Source organism: Paroedura picta, chromosome 13 (genome assembly GCF_049243985.1).
Source record: "Paroedura picta isolate Pp20150507F chromosome 13, Ppicta_v3.0, whole genome shotgun sequence".
Taxonomy (NCBI): domain Eukaryota; kingdom Metazoa; phylum Chordata; class Lepidosauria; order Squamata; family Gekkonidae; genus Paroedura; species Paroedura picta.
This window is the reverse complement of record NC_135381.1, coordinates 16069933-16084903: the sequence shown is the minus strand read 5'-3', so window position 1 is coordinate 16084903 and position 14971 is coordinate 16069933. Positions and strand designations below refer to the sequence as shown.

At 48.1% G+C, this 14971-nt stretch overlaps 1 protein-coding gene across 3 annotated transcripts in view; it reads right to left on the bottom strand.

Annotated features, from left to right (window-relative positions):
* Positions 1-12846, bottom strand: part of SCARF2 (scavenger receptor class F member 2) — a 51127-nt gene extending 38281 nt beyond the window's left edge. The window contains exons 1-2 of one of the 3 annotated variants that reach the window (XM_077309099.1): positions 12136-12846; positions 4936-4994 (exon numbers count right to left, since the gene is read on the bottom strand). In XM_077309099.1, the coding sequence (XP_077165214.1) occupies positions 4936-4994; positions 12136-12644 (568 nt within the window). In that variant the 5' untranslated portion in view covers positions 12645-12846. The remainder of the gene's footprint in view (positions 1-4935; positions 4995-12135) is intronic. The other 2 variants (XM_077309098.1, XM_077309100.1) reach the window with 2 other exon arrangements.
* Positions 12847-14971: the final 2125 nt, after the last annotated feature.

Sequence of the window (14971 nt, the reverse complement as noted above, 5' to 3'; positions counted from 1 at the left end):
TAACATGCCCAATGAATCTTTCTACATTCGTTTCACATCTTGTTTTCATAAATGGAAAGAAAGGCTGCAGTCAAGCCATTCTGAAATGTCCCAAGCCTCTCTCCCTTCCGGCCCTTATCTCTGAGATGAATAAACTCAACCGCTTAAGCAGTTTTTGTGACCTTCCATGCATTTGCTTATCCTGCCTCCTCAAGCAGGTAGATGAAGCTGGCTAGCCAGAGGAGTCTGGCTGCTGACCTTTACAAGTCATTTCTTGGTGCACTTTTTGATTTGCCCTTTCAAAGCAAACTGCAAGCTGGATGTTCAGTGCATTGAGTGAGTGGAAATAACCCAACATATGAGGTTGATTACATGCATAACTTCCCCTCGGATCTTAGGCTGTAAACGCTGCAAGGCAGGGACTTAATCTAAAGCAATTTCTAACCTTCCTCCAAAAAATCACCATTGGTGCTGACCAAAATTTAGGCTTGTAGGCAACCACCAAGAACACCCTCTGCACACAAATGTGACATTCCAGTCCCATTCAGATATCACAAACAAATCACATTTTGTTTGTGATGGGCATAAACAAGGTTAATCACCAGGCTCTTGGGCTACCTCGCTTCTCCCCTACTCATCTCTTGTGCAGAATCCTATGAAAGCAAACTTCTGAATACCAGGTCCAGGAGGAAGTATCAGGAAAACCATTCAGGACAGACTTTCTCAGTTTTTTTTACCATTGAGAACCCCCAAAAATGTTCTCTAGGCTTTGAGAAACCCCAGAAATGGTATGATCATGCAGAATATGGTTGGGTGTACACACCTACCTGGGGGCCCTGTCCTTCCCATCCTCTCCAGGCCTATCATGGGCCGTTTGGGGAGGAGAGGTGGGTTGACATGATCATATATAGTCACATCACCTGATAAATGTTTAACAATTTTTAAAAATATATTAAAAATTAATTAACTTCTACCCATTCAGGAAACCATTCCAGGGCTGTCAAGAAGCCCCAGGGTTTCCCAAAACCTTGTTTGAGAAAGCCTGCTCCAGGGCATCTGGTTGGCCAGTGTGTGAAGTAATATGCTGGACTAGATAGACACTGTTGTGATACAGTAAAGTTCTTCTTGTGTTCTTATGATGGAAATTTTCTCATGACATATGTGGGTGCCATAACTAACAGAGGCTATTGTCCCTTATAGGAACTGGGATTCTTAATGAGAGTTAAACCATAGTTAAAAACGCCAACTAGTAGACTGATGGATTACAGTATGTTTTAAAAGCAGCAAAAAGAAAAAAAAATAACGAAAACTGTTAGATTAAACAACTGTGTGATAATAGGTGATTTTAATTACCCACACATTGACTGAGTCAATATGTGTCCAAGTCAGAGGAAAGGGATTGGGTTTGTAGATACTCTCAAAGCCTGTGCCCAGGAAAGAGTCGCCAGTCCCCAGATGGGGGTGGGGTATCCACTGGATTGGAGCCCTTCATCCCATTTCAGGATTATTAGGAAACATGGGAAATGTCACCTGGAAACATTGCAGTCACATTGGTGACACTGGGAACGATGTTTGTTTTGGGGCAAAGCTCTACAGCAAGAAGCCTACCATAATTCTACCATAATTTTTTGCTCACAAATGTGACCGTCACTCTCAACATGCCTACAGGATGACACAGGCTTGTTGAAATGACACTAAATTGTACAGGGCGCTAAGAACCAGGGAGGATTGTGAGGCGTACCAAATCCAGACAGCTTCAAGAGGGGATACAACATATACATGAAACGGTTGATGAAGCTCTGTATTCTTGGTACTTGGGGGAGCAACAGTGGGAGAACATGCCCCCTACTTGGAATTTTACATGGGGTTTGGTGTGGGGACTAGAAGAAACCCCTGCCACCTCTATTCTTGAACATCTTCTAAAAACATCTGGGCTGCTTGTAGAAGTTGAGAAGGGCCTGGATTTTGGCGTGATATAGAGTGTTGGACAGGATGGGCCATTGGCCTTATTCAACATGGCTTCTCTTATGTTCTTATTACAACTGCACATTCTTTCTTCCTTCCACTCTCTTTCTCTGCTGGCTGCAGAGGCCAAACGTGGCTGCTCTCAATCAGCACTAAGAAACATTACTCTGTAGGAAGGGAAGAGCCTCTTAGCCAACTGGAACTGCTGTGAATTTAAGAGGCCTCCAAAAATAGCCTCTCCAAGTTTCCCATCAGCGCCTTGGGACTCCAAGTCCCAAGAACTCACAAAACTCTGCTTTTTTTTTCACTCTGTAAAAAGCTACAAAGCATTCTTGCCGGAACCACTGGATGCCAAGTTCCAGAGCCAAAGTGGAGCTTTTGGCCGCAGACAATAGAGAACAGAAAGACACACAGAGTCTGCTGCCTCTAGCCTTGCAATTGCAGTGACTCCACAAAGGCCCCAAAATGTAAAAAATTATACCATTCACCTAATCTTGGGCATTTGGGACCTTGGCTGGCAGCCTCACTTGGTCCCTCAGGCTGCCAATAGCACAGGCTGGGCTTAAAAACGGCTCAAAATTCTGCACCAAAGCAACACAAATGTGGTCACAGGAAAAACCAATTCTACCATCAGGACAAATCATACCCATGTTATTAAAGTGCATGTTATTTAATTTCACTTGTTCCCCGGTTAGGTAAGGCATTCCCTGTAGGGTTCCAGGTATACAGGAGATAGCTTGGTGTAGTAGTTAGTATTGGCTAAGTATTTGGCAGATCTGGTTTCAAAGCCACAAAGAACACTGCATGACCATGGGACAGTAATTATTCTTTTGCTTAACCTACCACACAAGGTTGTTGTGAGGACAAAACGGAGAAGGAGGAACCCACACATACCAGTCTGAGTTTTGAAGGAAGAGTGGGATGGAAAATGTGATAGATTTACTGTCCAGCAGCCAGCCAATCGCCTTCCATCCCCCATCCCTCATCACCCCCTCCTCCTTCCACTTCCTTTTGAGGCTCGGCGGCTGCAGATCCCTGCCGTGTGAGTACTGCCCCTGCCAGTGAGTTTCCTGTCCGGGGGCCTTCAACCCCTGGGCATTGGGGCTCCCTGGGAGAGCACTTTGCCACTAGATGACCAAGCCACCCAGATGCGGCCTCAGCCAGGGACAAGCTGCCCTAACAGCTGCCTGCAGCCTCTCCGAGTCCTGGGGGTGGGGGTGGGGAGGAAGAGGCCATCTGGAGAATAGCCGCTTGCTGCCTTTCCAGGTCTTGGGGGGGAGGGGGAGGCCGTCCTCAGAGTTCTTCCACAACCCCCATCTAGCACCCATTGTATTCCTGAATGAACGGGCATGGCCCCTAGTAACGAAATAAAACTGTCCATAAAATAGCCCTGAGACAAGAAGCAGTATCATCACAGCAATAAGCTTACCAGACACACCACAAAGGTAAATAGAGACCATACAAAAAGTGTTCCCTCAGTCCACAGACCAAATCAGAATTATGTTCAAGCTTGGCCCTGCCATATCTGAGATAGTAATATGGCTCCTTCTGGAAGTGCTGAATTTCAGAAGAGCCCCTAACCCTCTTCTCAGACATGTGAACCTGTCCCCCACCCTCAGGAGAAAAGCTTCCCATTTCTTTCACCTCTTCCCCTCCCCAGGACTCGCCCCCACCCCAATTCTGTGGGTAGAACAAATGAAAAATTTTAGGGACATTGAGAAAGAGAATCCTATGAAATATTTCTCTTTTGAAGTGAGCGAAATGATTTTTAAGACAAAGTTTCACTCTAAGTTTCTTCCTTGTAGTATTAAGATTTCTACACAAGTATATCTGCAGCAGCAAATGTGTATACTATATATATGCTGCATTTATAACATTTAAAGTCTACATTTATTGTTAAAATGCAACTAATTCTTTCTACCATTAACATGACACAATGGATCAATGGGTAATTCAGCTCTGAAAAGGTCAAGGTTTTCAATGTTAAGTTCAATTCAACATCCCAGTCTGTTGATACCTCTTAAGAACTGCGTGAAAACGACTTCCGTGGCCAAAGAATAGACCGCCTTTTGTTTACTAGAGAAGGGGTAGTCAACCTGTGGTCCTCCAGACATGCATGGACTACAATTCCCATGAGCCCCTGCCAGTGTTAACTTTTTTGCTACTTTGCAGATAGCAAAAACTAAGATCCATGCACTCAATTGGCTTTGGGTGTTTAACACGATCTCTGCCTGGCTATGTACTGCACATATTTGGAATTTAATTTGAAAAAAAAAACTAGACAAGGATGTCATGAATTTCACAGGGAATACATTTACTGTCTGAACAGATCATATGTGACCCTCATTCTCAGAGAATGAGCTTGTCTCAAGTATGTTTCGAAGGGAAGGTGATTGTAAGCCACTTTGAGACTCCACTGGGTAGTGAAAAGTGGGGTATAAAACCCAACTCTTCTTCTTCGCTGAGTAACTCAAGCACCTCCCAACAGGTTAGCTACCTCCCTGTTGTTCTAATGGAGGGCATGTATTTGACCTGTGCTCTCCTAGCTGCATTGGTTCCAGATTGGAGACTGGATCAGGTTCTGGGACTAACCTTTAAATCCCTGAATGGTCTGGGACTGTCATATCTATGGAGCCATCTAAGGACCCCCCACAAAGAGGTGAAATTGGCTTCAACCAGAGCCAGGGCCTTTTCGTTCCTAGTTCCAGCCTCGTGGAATGTTCTGCCTGATAAGATCAGGAACCCTGAGGGAGTTTAATCAGTTCTGCGGGGCTTGTAAAACAGAGGTATTCCAGCAGGTGTACATTTGAAGCCTACAAGGAGGAGGGCCAGATAAACTCATCATACAAACATCAACATGTAGAAACAAAAAGAATAAAGGGGGTTTTGTGTTTCATTATCCACTCCTGCAGCAATAGACAGGGAACTTTTTGGTGGCCTCTAACTTGTTTAGGAAAGGAGAAGGAAGGACAACATGAAGCTGACCCTTACCAATCAAACATTCCTCGCCTTGCTGCTTCCATCCAGGACAGCAAATGGACCCGGTAGAACTACAGAAAGATAGACACAGAGAATACGCATTAGGAAAGATTTACTCTTGCAAACCCAAAGGACCACAATTCAAACCTCTCACATGCCTGGAACTCACTAGGTAGTCTTACAGCAAGCAGCAATATCTCGAATTTTCATGAATAATCTGGTTGTGATAATAAGGGTACAAGTCTACCTTATAGGGTTGTTGAAAGGATAGTAAGGTTATTTATCCAAAGATTTTTGGATTCTCTTAATGCGTGACATAGATGCTTTAATCTCCCAATCTAGTATGGGGCCCAATGGATTTCATTTCATGCTTTAAAAACTCCTTCCCAGTCGAATTGCTTCTGAAGTTAAGGTTGCCATCTCTGGCATGGGAAATTTCTGGGAAGACCAGAATTTGGGAGGGAAGATAGCAGGAATATGAGGCCACCTGTCCACCAAAGCTGCCATTTCCACCAGGAGAATGGATCACTGTAGTCTGGAGATCAGCTCTAATTCTGGGAGAACTCCAGGTGTGGCTCAATAAACCTTGCCATTAACAGAAGAATTCCTATGTTCCTTCTAGGGATTAACATTAAACACTAATAGAAGTTCCTGTCTTCAGAGTCTTTAATATCATCAGAACAAGGCTAGACTCCTAGGTAATGTCTAGTTTCATTGAGAGACTTCTTTAGCTTTGTAAGGACGATTGCTCGTAACCAAGAAATTCAAACAGAGCACAAGGTCTCTTGGCTTGCTGGCCACCCACGGCTGCAGTTCGAGAAACATTATTTATTTTGCTCCTGCAACACCCAAGCTCATCAAATAAAATGGAAAGGCAGGTTCAAAGTCACAAAGAATCTAATCATAACATTCCCTGCCACCACACTCCCACTAGGAAATTCCAGGGGCATCCGTTTACTGAGTCTGTTTCTTTGCAAGAAGGGAGTCCGCCTGGAGGCATTGATAAATACCTGAGCAATGGTACAGTAGCATCAGGTTGCCTGAATGGGAGCATCATGCCTTAACAGCCTCTCCCTAAACTCCATATAGGTGCAGGACATCCCCTTCCTTCACACACACACCTGTTTCTTTTGCTGACAACACACCATTTCTCTGTAGCCCCTGCCCAAGCAGGTGTGGTAGCTGTGCTCTCTTGTGAAAACCAGTGAAGTGGGAACTCCAAAGCCCTGACAACTACAAAAGTAAAAAGAGAAATTCCGTCTAAACTAAGGTGACCAGATTTCAACATTGGTAAAGCGGGACACCATTGACTGGGGGGTTTCTTGATTAAAAATTTGGTCTATATGGAGCAACAAAAAGTTTCATAAAACACATAGAATAGTATTGTAATATATATATATTTTACCTGCAACATAAGTACAATTTGCCAGGTGCCCCCTGATGTCCCTCCAAAAGTGGGACAATCTGGTCACCTTAGTCTAAACATCTGGAAGAAGTTCCTGACAGAGCGGTTTCTCAGTGGAACAGGCTTCCTCGGGAGGTGGTGGGTTCGTATAGGATGACCCCCCCCCACTTGGAGGCATGTTTTTCAGGGGGGAAAAGTAGTCTTATATGCCAGCAAATAGGGTATTTCTGGATATAGCTGCAACCAGCAGGGAAATTCTCCGTGCCAGACAGGATTGTGCAATGACCAGAGTTGCATATCAGAGCAGTGGTATTGGGTAGCCATCACATGGGGGCTATTTTCAGATACTTCCATTCCAAAAAAGAAGGAAGTTTAGAGTCTGTGCATGTGAATTACGGCGACACAGACAGAATTGTTAAAATGCTGATATTTAGCATTACTCATTTCACGTGATATAAGATTGGCCTGGTTTCAAGGTTCGCTGCCAGTTAATACCTCATAATGATGTAATAGGTTCCTTCTTAAATTAGGTAGGCGGCATTTTTTTTGGCACATCAGTGCAGAGATGCACATTTCAGATGGCAAGTCCCGTGGGGATTAGACAAACTACCTGATCCTAAGGAGTTTTAAACTTGGTGCGCCAACCTCTTAAAGAGCATCACTGCAACAGATAAAGAAGAAGTTGCTTTCAACATTCTCAGAAACATGGCAAGTGCTCCCAGGGCGCATTTGTAGATCCTACTTGAGGAAGAGCAATTTATATGCAGCGTGTCCATCAGAAAGGTTCACAACAATGCCAGTTTGGTTGGGTAGTTTAACGAATACTGCCATGGGAATTCCATTGCTTGGCATCCAAGGATTGCCAGGAGAAGGTTTTTATAAAACCTAAGAAGGCTTTTTATACTAACTTTTAATAGCTGGTAGTTTGGGGCATGTGCATGCACGCATATACACACACGCACATGCTGCTGAAAGGGATTTTCGTTAGTGGAGCCAAATTTCTTTGTCCCCCCCCCCCCCCCCCCCCGCTTCCACTGTAGCCCCAAATGTCCTCCACACAGGGGATCAAAGGATGGACACAGAAAGGAGAACTGGCAAAAATCATCTCCTCTTTCCATCAATGGAAATGTGCAGTTTTATACCTGCCCCAAATAATTCAGATGCATGAGCAACCAGAAAACCATGCAACTGCCAACACGAATTCTCAAGTGATATATAGAAGTATATACTCAAATAGTGCTTTGGAGCATTCCAAGCGCTTCCTATACATTATCCCACTGATCCTCATGATATTTTGGTAGGGCAAGGCAACCTCTGGTCCCTGTTCAATGCAGAACTCAATGCCAGACAGATGTTTGACTAAGTTGGTTGTTCTGAAACATACCTCTACACTAGACATCTGGCTTCTTTTAGGACTCATTGAGGTCGTTAGATGTGGAAAGCCCCGGAGAAATAGAGGATATGAGGTTCAAAACTAGTGCAGTCGCATCTCCCATCCCCAGCTCAAAGAGGAACACTTTGTGACTTAGAGGCCAAAGGTTGTTCTGCTCTGTTAAGGGTCTTACACAGAAATATGGTCTGGAATTTGAGGAAGGGGCACCAAGTGAACCAGTTTCTCTGAATGGAGCCATTATCCAGAGTCTGTGTGAGTTTTACCTTGAGGCACAGCAGGAGACAAACAGAATTGAACCAGTGGGGCACAGTCCCCTGGGACTTCACTGAAATGCACAATACCTTCCTTGACAGTGTTCTCTCACACACACCTTTTACGTCTACCTGTGAGGTTTGCACAGAGGAACTCTCAGCAGACCACACCCAGGATGATGTGTTAAAAGATTGAAACTATATATCAAGAAAAGCTGAATTCAGTGACTTGCATGAATTATCCGCATTAAGAAAGGATCCCTCTCTAATCATGCAGAATTTATTCTGCATTTTTTTTTACTATTAAAAACCCAAAGATCCAATTCAGTGAGGTCTTGTATCCGACTGAAGCCTAATTCTGGCTTTGCCGGTCCTGCGGGAGAGGCAGGGAATGTTTTGGTCCCTGAAGCCCCTTCTCCAAGGGAGCCTGAAATTGGTTCCCGGTTCTTTAATCGCATTTTCAAGTTCCTTTTTGCAAATCCAACCACAAAGAACTAGGAAGCACAGAGAAAGAACTGGGAACCGACTTCAGCCTTCTCCACCATAAACTGTCGGAAAACTTGTTGAACTTCCTCTTTGGCAGTTCACTAGCTGCTGCCTGTATAGAACTACAAGCCTGACTTCACAATTGCAAGAGCTAGAAACTTTTAAAAATGAAAGTTGGCATTCCTAAGGAGCTGAATTCTACAAATGGCAGCACACTCTCAGGCTTTTCGGTGCTCTTGGAGAACAGCATCACACATGGAGCACTGCTTCTTCTTCTTTCCAGTTCTTTACCCTGATAGCTAAATACTAGATTCAAGTGGGTCGCCGTGTTGGTCTGAAGCAGCACAACAAAACAAAGTCAGAGTCCAGTGGCACCTTTAAGACCAACAAAGATTTATTCAAGGCGTGAGCTTTCGAGTGCAAGCGCTCTTCCTCAGACTATGAACTGACCATCATGAATAAATCTTCGTTGGTCTTAAAAGTGGACTCTGATTTTGTTTTGGTGAGCTAAATACTAGTAGCACGTTAAAGACAAACAATATGTGTGCCACGGATCTTCCGTGAGCCACTTCTGAAGAAGCAGGCTGTGAGCTCAAACCCTGGCATACATTTTGTTAGTCTTCAAGGTACTACTGGACTCTGGATCTTTTTCTGCAGCTACAAACAAACACAGCTGTCCATCTTGATATGTACCTAAACATGCCCAGTAACCAGGTGAATTGTCAGGAGGAAATTTCTAAATGAAATTAGTCTGGGGGCATTTTCTTCAGCTCATGATAAATTAAGGCATTTGCTTTCTGATACGGATCGCTTTGTGACACAAAGGGTCACCACTTTTGCATTGGCCGCAAGAAATATTTGAGCTGGCATTGTGGTGAATACTGTGGGCTTTCTAATACGGGCTTTCTAAATAGCTAAATTATTTTCCTGGGCTCCAAGATCACTACAGATGGGGACTGCAGCAAAGAAATTAAAAGAGGCTTGCTCCTGGGGAGGAACGCTATGGCAAATCTAGACAGCATCCTAAGAAGCAGAGACATCACCCTGTCAACAAAAGTGTGTTTAGTCAAGGCTATGGTCTTCCCAGTTGCGATGTATGGCTGTGAAAATTGGACCATAAGGAAGGCCGAGCATGAAAGAATTGAGGCTTTTGAACTCTGGTGCTGAAAAGACTCCTGCGAGTCCCTTGGACTGCAAGGCGAACAAACTGGTCAGTCCTAGAGGAGATCAGCCCTGCCTGCTCCTTAGAAGGCCAGATCCTGAAGATGAAACTGAAATACTTTGGCCACCTCATGAGAAGGAAGGACTCCCTGGAGAAGAGCCTAATGCTGGGAGCGATCGAGGGCAAAAGAAGAAGGGGACGACAGAGAATGAGGTGGCTGGATGGAGTAACTGAAGCAGTCGGTGTGAGCTTAAATGGTAGGGGACAGGAAGGCCTGGAGGATCATTGTCCATGGCAGGGGTAGTCAAACTGCGGCCCTCCAGATGTCCATGGACTACAATTCCCAGGAGCCCCTGCCAGCAAATGGGAATTGTAGTCCATGGACATCTGGAGGGCTGCAGTTTGACTACCCTGGTCCATGGGGTCGCGATCTGTCGGACATGACCTCGCACCTAACAGCAAATAGCTAATGAGCAACGTGTATGAGTTAAATGTAATTTTTAAAACTCTGTTTAGTTGATAACTGTGAAAGATCTGTGCTCCTTTTGAACCATTTTATTGTGTGTCTGATCTTGCAATGGCCCTAGTGCAATAAAGTTTGACTTTGACAGGTGAATGTTGTCAGTGAAGTTTGAGAGAATGGGGAGTGGGGAACAGGTAGGCACACTGGCCATTTATCTTCCCAGGGAAGTTCCTGATGGGCTGCCTTGCAGAGCCACCCCCAAGCAGCCCCACTAACACTGCAGGAGTACTTTGGGTCATATTTTTCAGCCCTGCTAGTGTCAGCTCATCAGTGCTGCTGGCTGGGTCTGAGTTGAGTGACTTGGACATGCTGTAGCAGCATTGCCCAGTCTGCTTAGCTTAGCTCATTTCAGGGACACTGAAATTACTCAGCCTGTTTCTGGAGGAATAACAGTCTATGGAGAAGAAGATGAAGGGGCAGAATTGCCTGGCCAGGACCCCTGATCTCACGGGAGCCTAAGTGTCCCTGAAATGCGCATCCCGGCAGCTCCTCCACGTCATCTGATTGGGGATGATCAGAGGAGGCACATCCTGCCGCCATCCGAACACTCAACTGCATCCCTAACACTCCCCTCCCCAAATTTCCATGCTTGCCTCCATCACAAAACAGACATTGTCTTGGTAGGGGAAAACATGGCCCAGATGCTTTGGGGGGGGGGTGGAGGGGTGGGAGAAACCTCGCACAGAAACGGCAAAGCCCTCTTTCGTCTAAGAAGGTTTGTTTGCAAGAGTTTCAATTGAAAACAGATGTATCGTCTCTTTCCATTGGGTTTTAAGTTACACTTGGAAGGAGGCTGGTGAGTGTTTCGGGTTGGGTTTTCTCTCTCTCCGGTTCTTTGAACCTCATGGAAAAAGAAAAAAAAAAAACGGGGGGAGGGACACCTATTGGGAAGGGTGGATCCCCAGAAATGTCATTTGCTTTCGTAGCTCAGGTTTCCATTTGGAGAGCAGCAATCTCAGGTTCGGTGGGGCGAGCGGTGGGCATGTGTGTGTGCGTGCGCAGGGGAGAGGGCCGCTTGGCTCGCGCGGAAATTAAAGGCACCATCTCGAGACCGTTAAGTGCAGGATGGGGTTAACTCTCCCGAAAGCAGCCCTAGCTGGAGGGAGAGGAAACCAGAGGCTTCCAAGAGCTCCGTGTTGGCAATCCTTTCGCTGCTTAAATACAGGGTTGCAAGAGAACTCGCAATTAACATCCCGCACCACCGGCCCCTCTCCCCCACTGCCTTTCCAGGGGCCTCCCCGTTCAAGCGGTCCCAAGGGGCAGGGCTCCCAGCCTTGCAAGCCCTGGGAGACCAGCAGCAAGCAACTGGTGGCACCACCCCAGGCGAGGAAAGCAGGAGAGAAGAGAGGCTTTCCACCAAGGGCAGGTGGGGAGGGCCCCCTGGGGAAAGTCACATCTCAGGGAGAAATCCTAAGCCAGACCCACAGGGGCAAATTTTGCCCAACCAACAGAAAGGATGGAGAGAATTTAGGGAGGGAGAGCCATGCCACAGATGAGGACCCTCGCATGACAGGGCTCCCTTTGGAGGCCGCTTATGGAGCCCAGGCAGGCACCCCAAAGAGGACCCGCCATAAATGTGGGCTTTCTTGCCAGCACAGAGCGAGGAAGAGGCCCGGCCCCTAGACGAGGCGGCCGGCATCTTTCCCTCATCCCGGCTGCGAGGGCGGGAGGGCATTCCTGCGGGCGGCTGGGGAAGGACCAGAAGCCACACGGCCCCCTCTGAAGAACGGGCACCGACCGGAGACGGGCGAAGGGACACCCCAGTGCCTGCGGAGGCCGGGCTAACCCCAAAGGCGCCCCCTCCTCCCGAGGGTCCCTTCCCTCCCAGCTCCGAGGACGGCGCCCCGAGAGCAGACTCCGCCTGCGGCTCTGAGGGACCGGGAGGGCGGGCGGGCGGGCGGGAGTAGGCCAGGCGCCCCCAAAGCGCCGCCAGGGGTGCCTGCCCGCCGCGCCCCCCTGCGTCGGGGCCGCGAGGTGGGCCAGAGGGCTTACCCGGGCGCCGGGCAGACGTTCCTCCCGCGGGGACTCAGCTCCTGGGCAGCTCCGCAGCTCAGCAGCAGCAGCAGCAGCAAAGGGAGGAGCGCGCCGCCTCCGGCTCCGGCACCGGCGCGCCGGGTCCCCTTCGGCGGCTCCATGCGTGGGGCGCAGCGCTCTCCGGGCCGGCGCGGGCAGGCTGGCTGGCTGGCTGGCTCCCTCTCTCCGCGCTGCTGCTCGCCCGCCCGCCGCTGCAGCTGCTGCTGCAGGAGCCCGGCCGGAAGCTGCAGTGCGAGCGCCTCCGCCACCGTCGCCGCCTCCCCCTCGCCCCTCTCGGCGGCAGCAGGAGGGGCGCCCGGCCAGCCAGGAAATGCCGCATTGGTTCCCCCCTCGCCTGAGCTCCGGCCAGCCTCAGCCGCTGACGGAGGCGCCGCCGCCGCCGCCGCCTCCTCCGCCCTCCTCCTGGCCGGCGCTGGAGGCTTCGGGAAAGGAAGACCCCCGGCCCAGGCTCGCTCCGGGGCAACCATGCGGGGCTTGGAAAGGAAAGGGGCGCCAGCCCAGCCCGCGGAGGCCCCTGCGGGTTCCTGCGCGCGGTTCAAAGCACGGCTCCATCCGAAGGGGGCGCCTTTCGCAGCAAGCCCCTCCGAGTTGCCCAAGATGCCCCCTTCCAAGTGGCCGTTCTGGCGGGCTGTGTGTGTCCCTTGGTGGCCAGACTACGGAGGATTCCTCGTGTTTCACCCTGAACACACCTAAGTGTCGTCCGCTGTGTGTGTGTGTGTGTGTGTGGAGGGGGAATCATAGCGTTGCAAATGGGCAGGACTGTTGCCAGAGTGGCCCTGTCATCCCCGGGGATTTCTGGTCGAAACCGGCCTGAGATCCCTTCCAACTGGACACTGGGTTCCCAGAGGTACACCCCCCCACCCCTGCCCCATATCTTGAACCATTAGAGGAAATGGCATAGATTAGATCAGGGGTAGTCAAACTGCGGCCCTCCAGATGTCCATGGACTACAATTCCCAGAAGCCCCTGCCAGCATTCGCTGGCAGGGGCTTCTGGGAATTGTAGTCCATGGACATCTGCCGCAGTTTGACTACCCCTGGATTAGATGCTCTTTGAGCCTTCATTTAAACAAAGTTGGTGGGACAGAACTTCCGCCTGCCTAGGAACTAGTGTAAATTCGGTCCTCAGCAGCTTGGCAAGAAGACCCCTACTGGGCCAGACGAATGACCTTTTTACCTCCAAAATGGCTGTCAAGATGCCCTTGAAGGGCCCCAGAGACTAAAGCTCCCTCCCTATCACTGCCTCCTGGCAGCCGCCGGCATTCACAGGTGTAATGCCTCTGTGAGTTTGGCCAATATCCCCTTTCTCAGCAGGCAGTGAGTTGAAGAAGAAGAGTTGGTTCTTATATGCCGCTTTTCTCTACCCAAAGGATTCTCAAAGTCTCAATTGCCTTCCCTTTCCTCTCCCAATAACAGACACCCTGTGAGGGAGGCGAGGCTGATAGAGCCCTGATATTACTGAAGAGTTGGTTCTTATATGCTGCTTTTATGTACCTGAAGGAGTCTCAAAGTGGCTTACAATTGCCTTCCCTTTCTTCTCTCCACAACAAACCCTGTGAGATGGGTGAGGTTGAGAGAGCCCTGATATTACTGCTTGGTCAAAACAGCTTTCTTTGTGCTTTGGCGAGTCCAAGGTCACCCAGCTGGCTGCATGTGGAGGAGGAGCAGGGAATCATACCTGGCTCGCCACATTAGAAGAAGAGTTGGTTCTTATATGCTGCTTTTTTCTACCTGAAGGAGTCTCAAAGTGGCTTCCAATCGCCTTCCTTTTCCCCTCCCCACAACGAACACCCTGTGAGGGAGGTGAGAGAGCCCTGATATTACTTCTCAGTCAGAACTGTGTCAAGCCCAAGGTCACCCAGCTGGCTGTATGTGGAGGAGCAGGGAATCAAACCTGGCTTGCCGGATTAGAAGTCTGTGCTCCTAACCATTACACCAAGCTGGTGTTATCTAGGTACTGTATGAAAAGGGTTATCCTGATGTTATTCTACTCCTCATCTCCCTTGGCTTCCCCCTCCCAATTTTTATGAGAAAAAGAGAAAAAGTTTCCTACATCCGTAACACTTTTTTCCAAATAAATTTCTACCACGTCCTCCATCCATCATTCTCTAAAGGGAAAACCCCCAAACTCCTTATCCTTTCTCTGTATGGAGAGTATTCCAACCACAGAAGAATTTTTGTATTCTCTTTTCTGGAACTTTCCCGTGTCTCCAAGTTATTTTTTATGAGATGGAACATAATGCAGAAGCACCACAGATCTATCAAAAGTTTTTACAGTGACATTTCTTTCATATCTTAAAAAAATCCTTAGCAGATAAATTTTCCTTTTTTGAAACTACTACATATTGAGTGGACATTTTCATTTAACTAGCTGGTAAAGATCACAAGACTTTTTTTTTGGGGGGGGGAGAGGGGATGAGTTCAGATCTTGTCACTGTATATATAAAGGTGAGATTTTATGCCCCAGCATGCCTCAATTTTCGCTTATACCGAATCTCATTGATCGCAGTTGGAGTTATTCAACCATGGTTAAGAGCCATGGCTTATAATCTGGCGAACTGGGTTTGATTCCCCACTTCTCCATAGGCAGCCAGTTGGGTGGCCTTGGGCTTGTCACAGTGTTGTTAGTGCTGTTCTCACAGAGCAGTCCTATCAGAGCCCTCTTAGCCCCACTTGTCTGTTTTGGGGAGAGGAAGGGGAAATGATTGAAAGCTGCTTTGAGACTCCTTTGGGCAGGGGAGACCAACTCTCCTTCAGATGGCAGTGATTTTTTGAGCTCTTCTCAGCTCACTTTG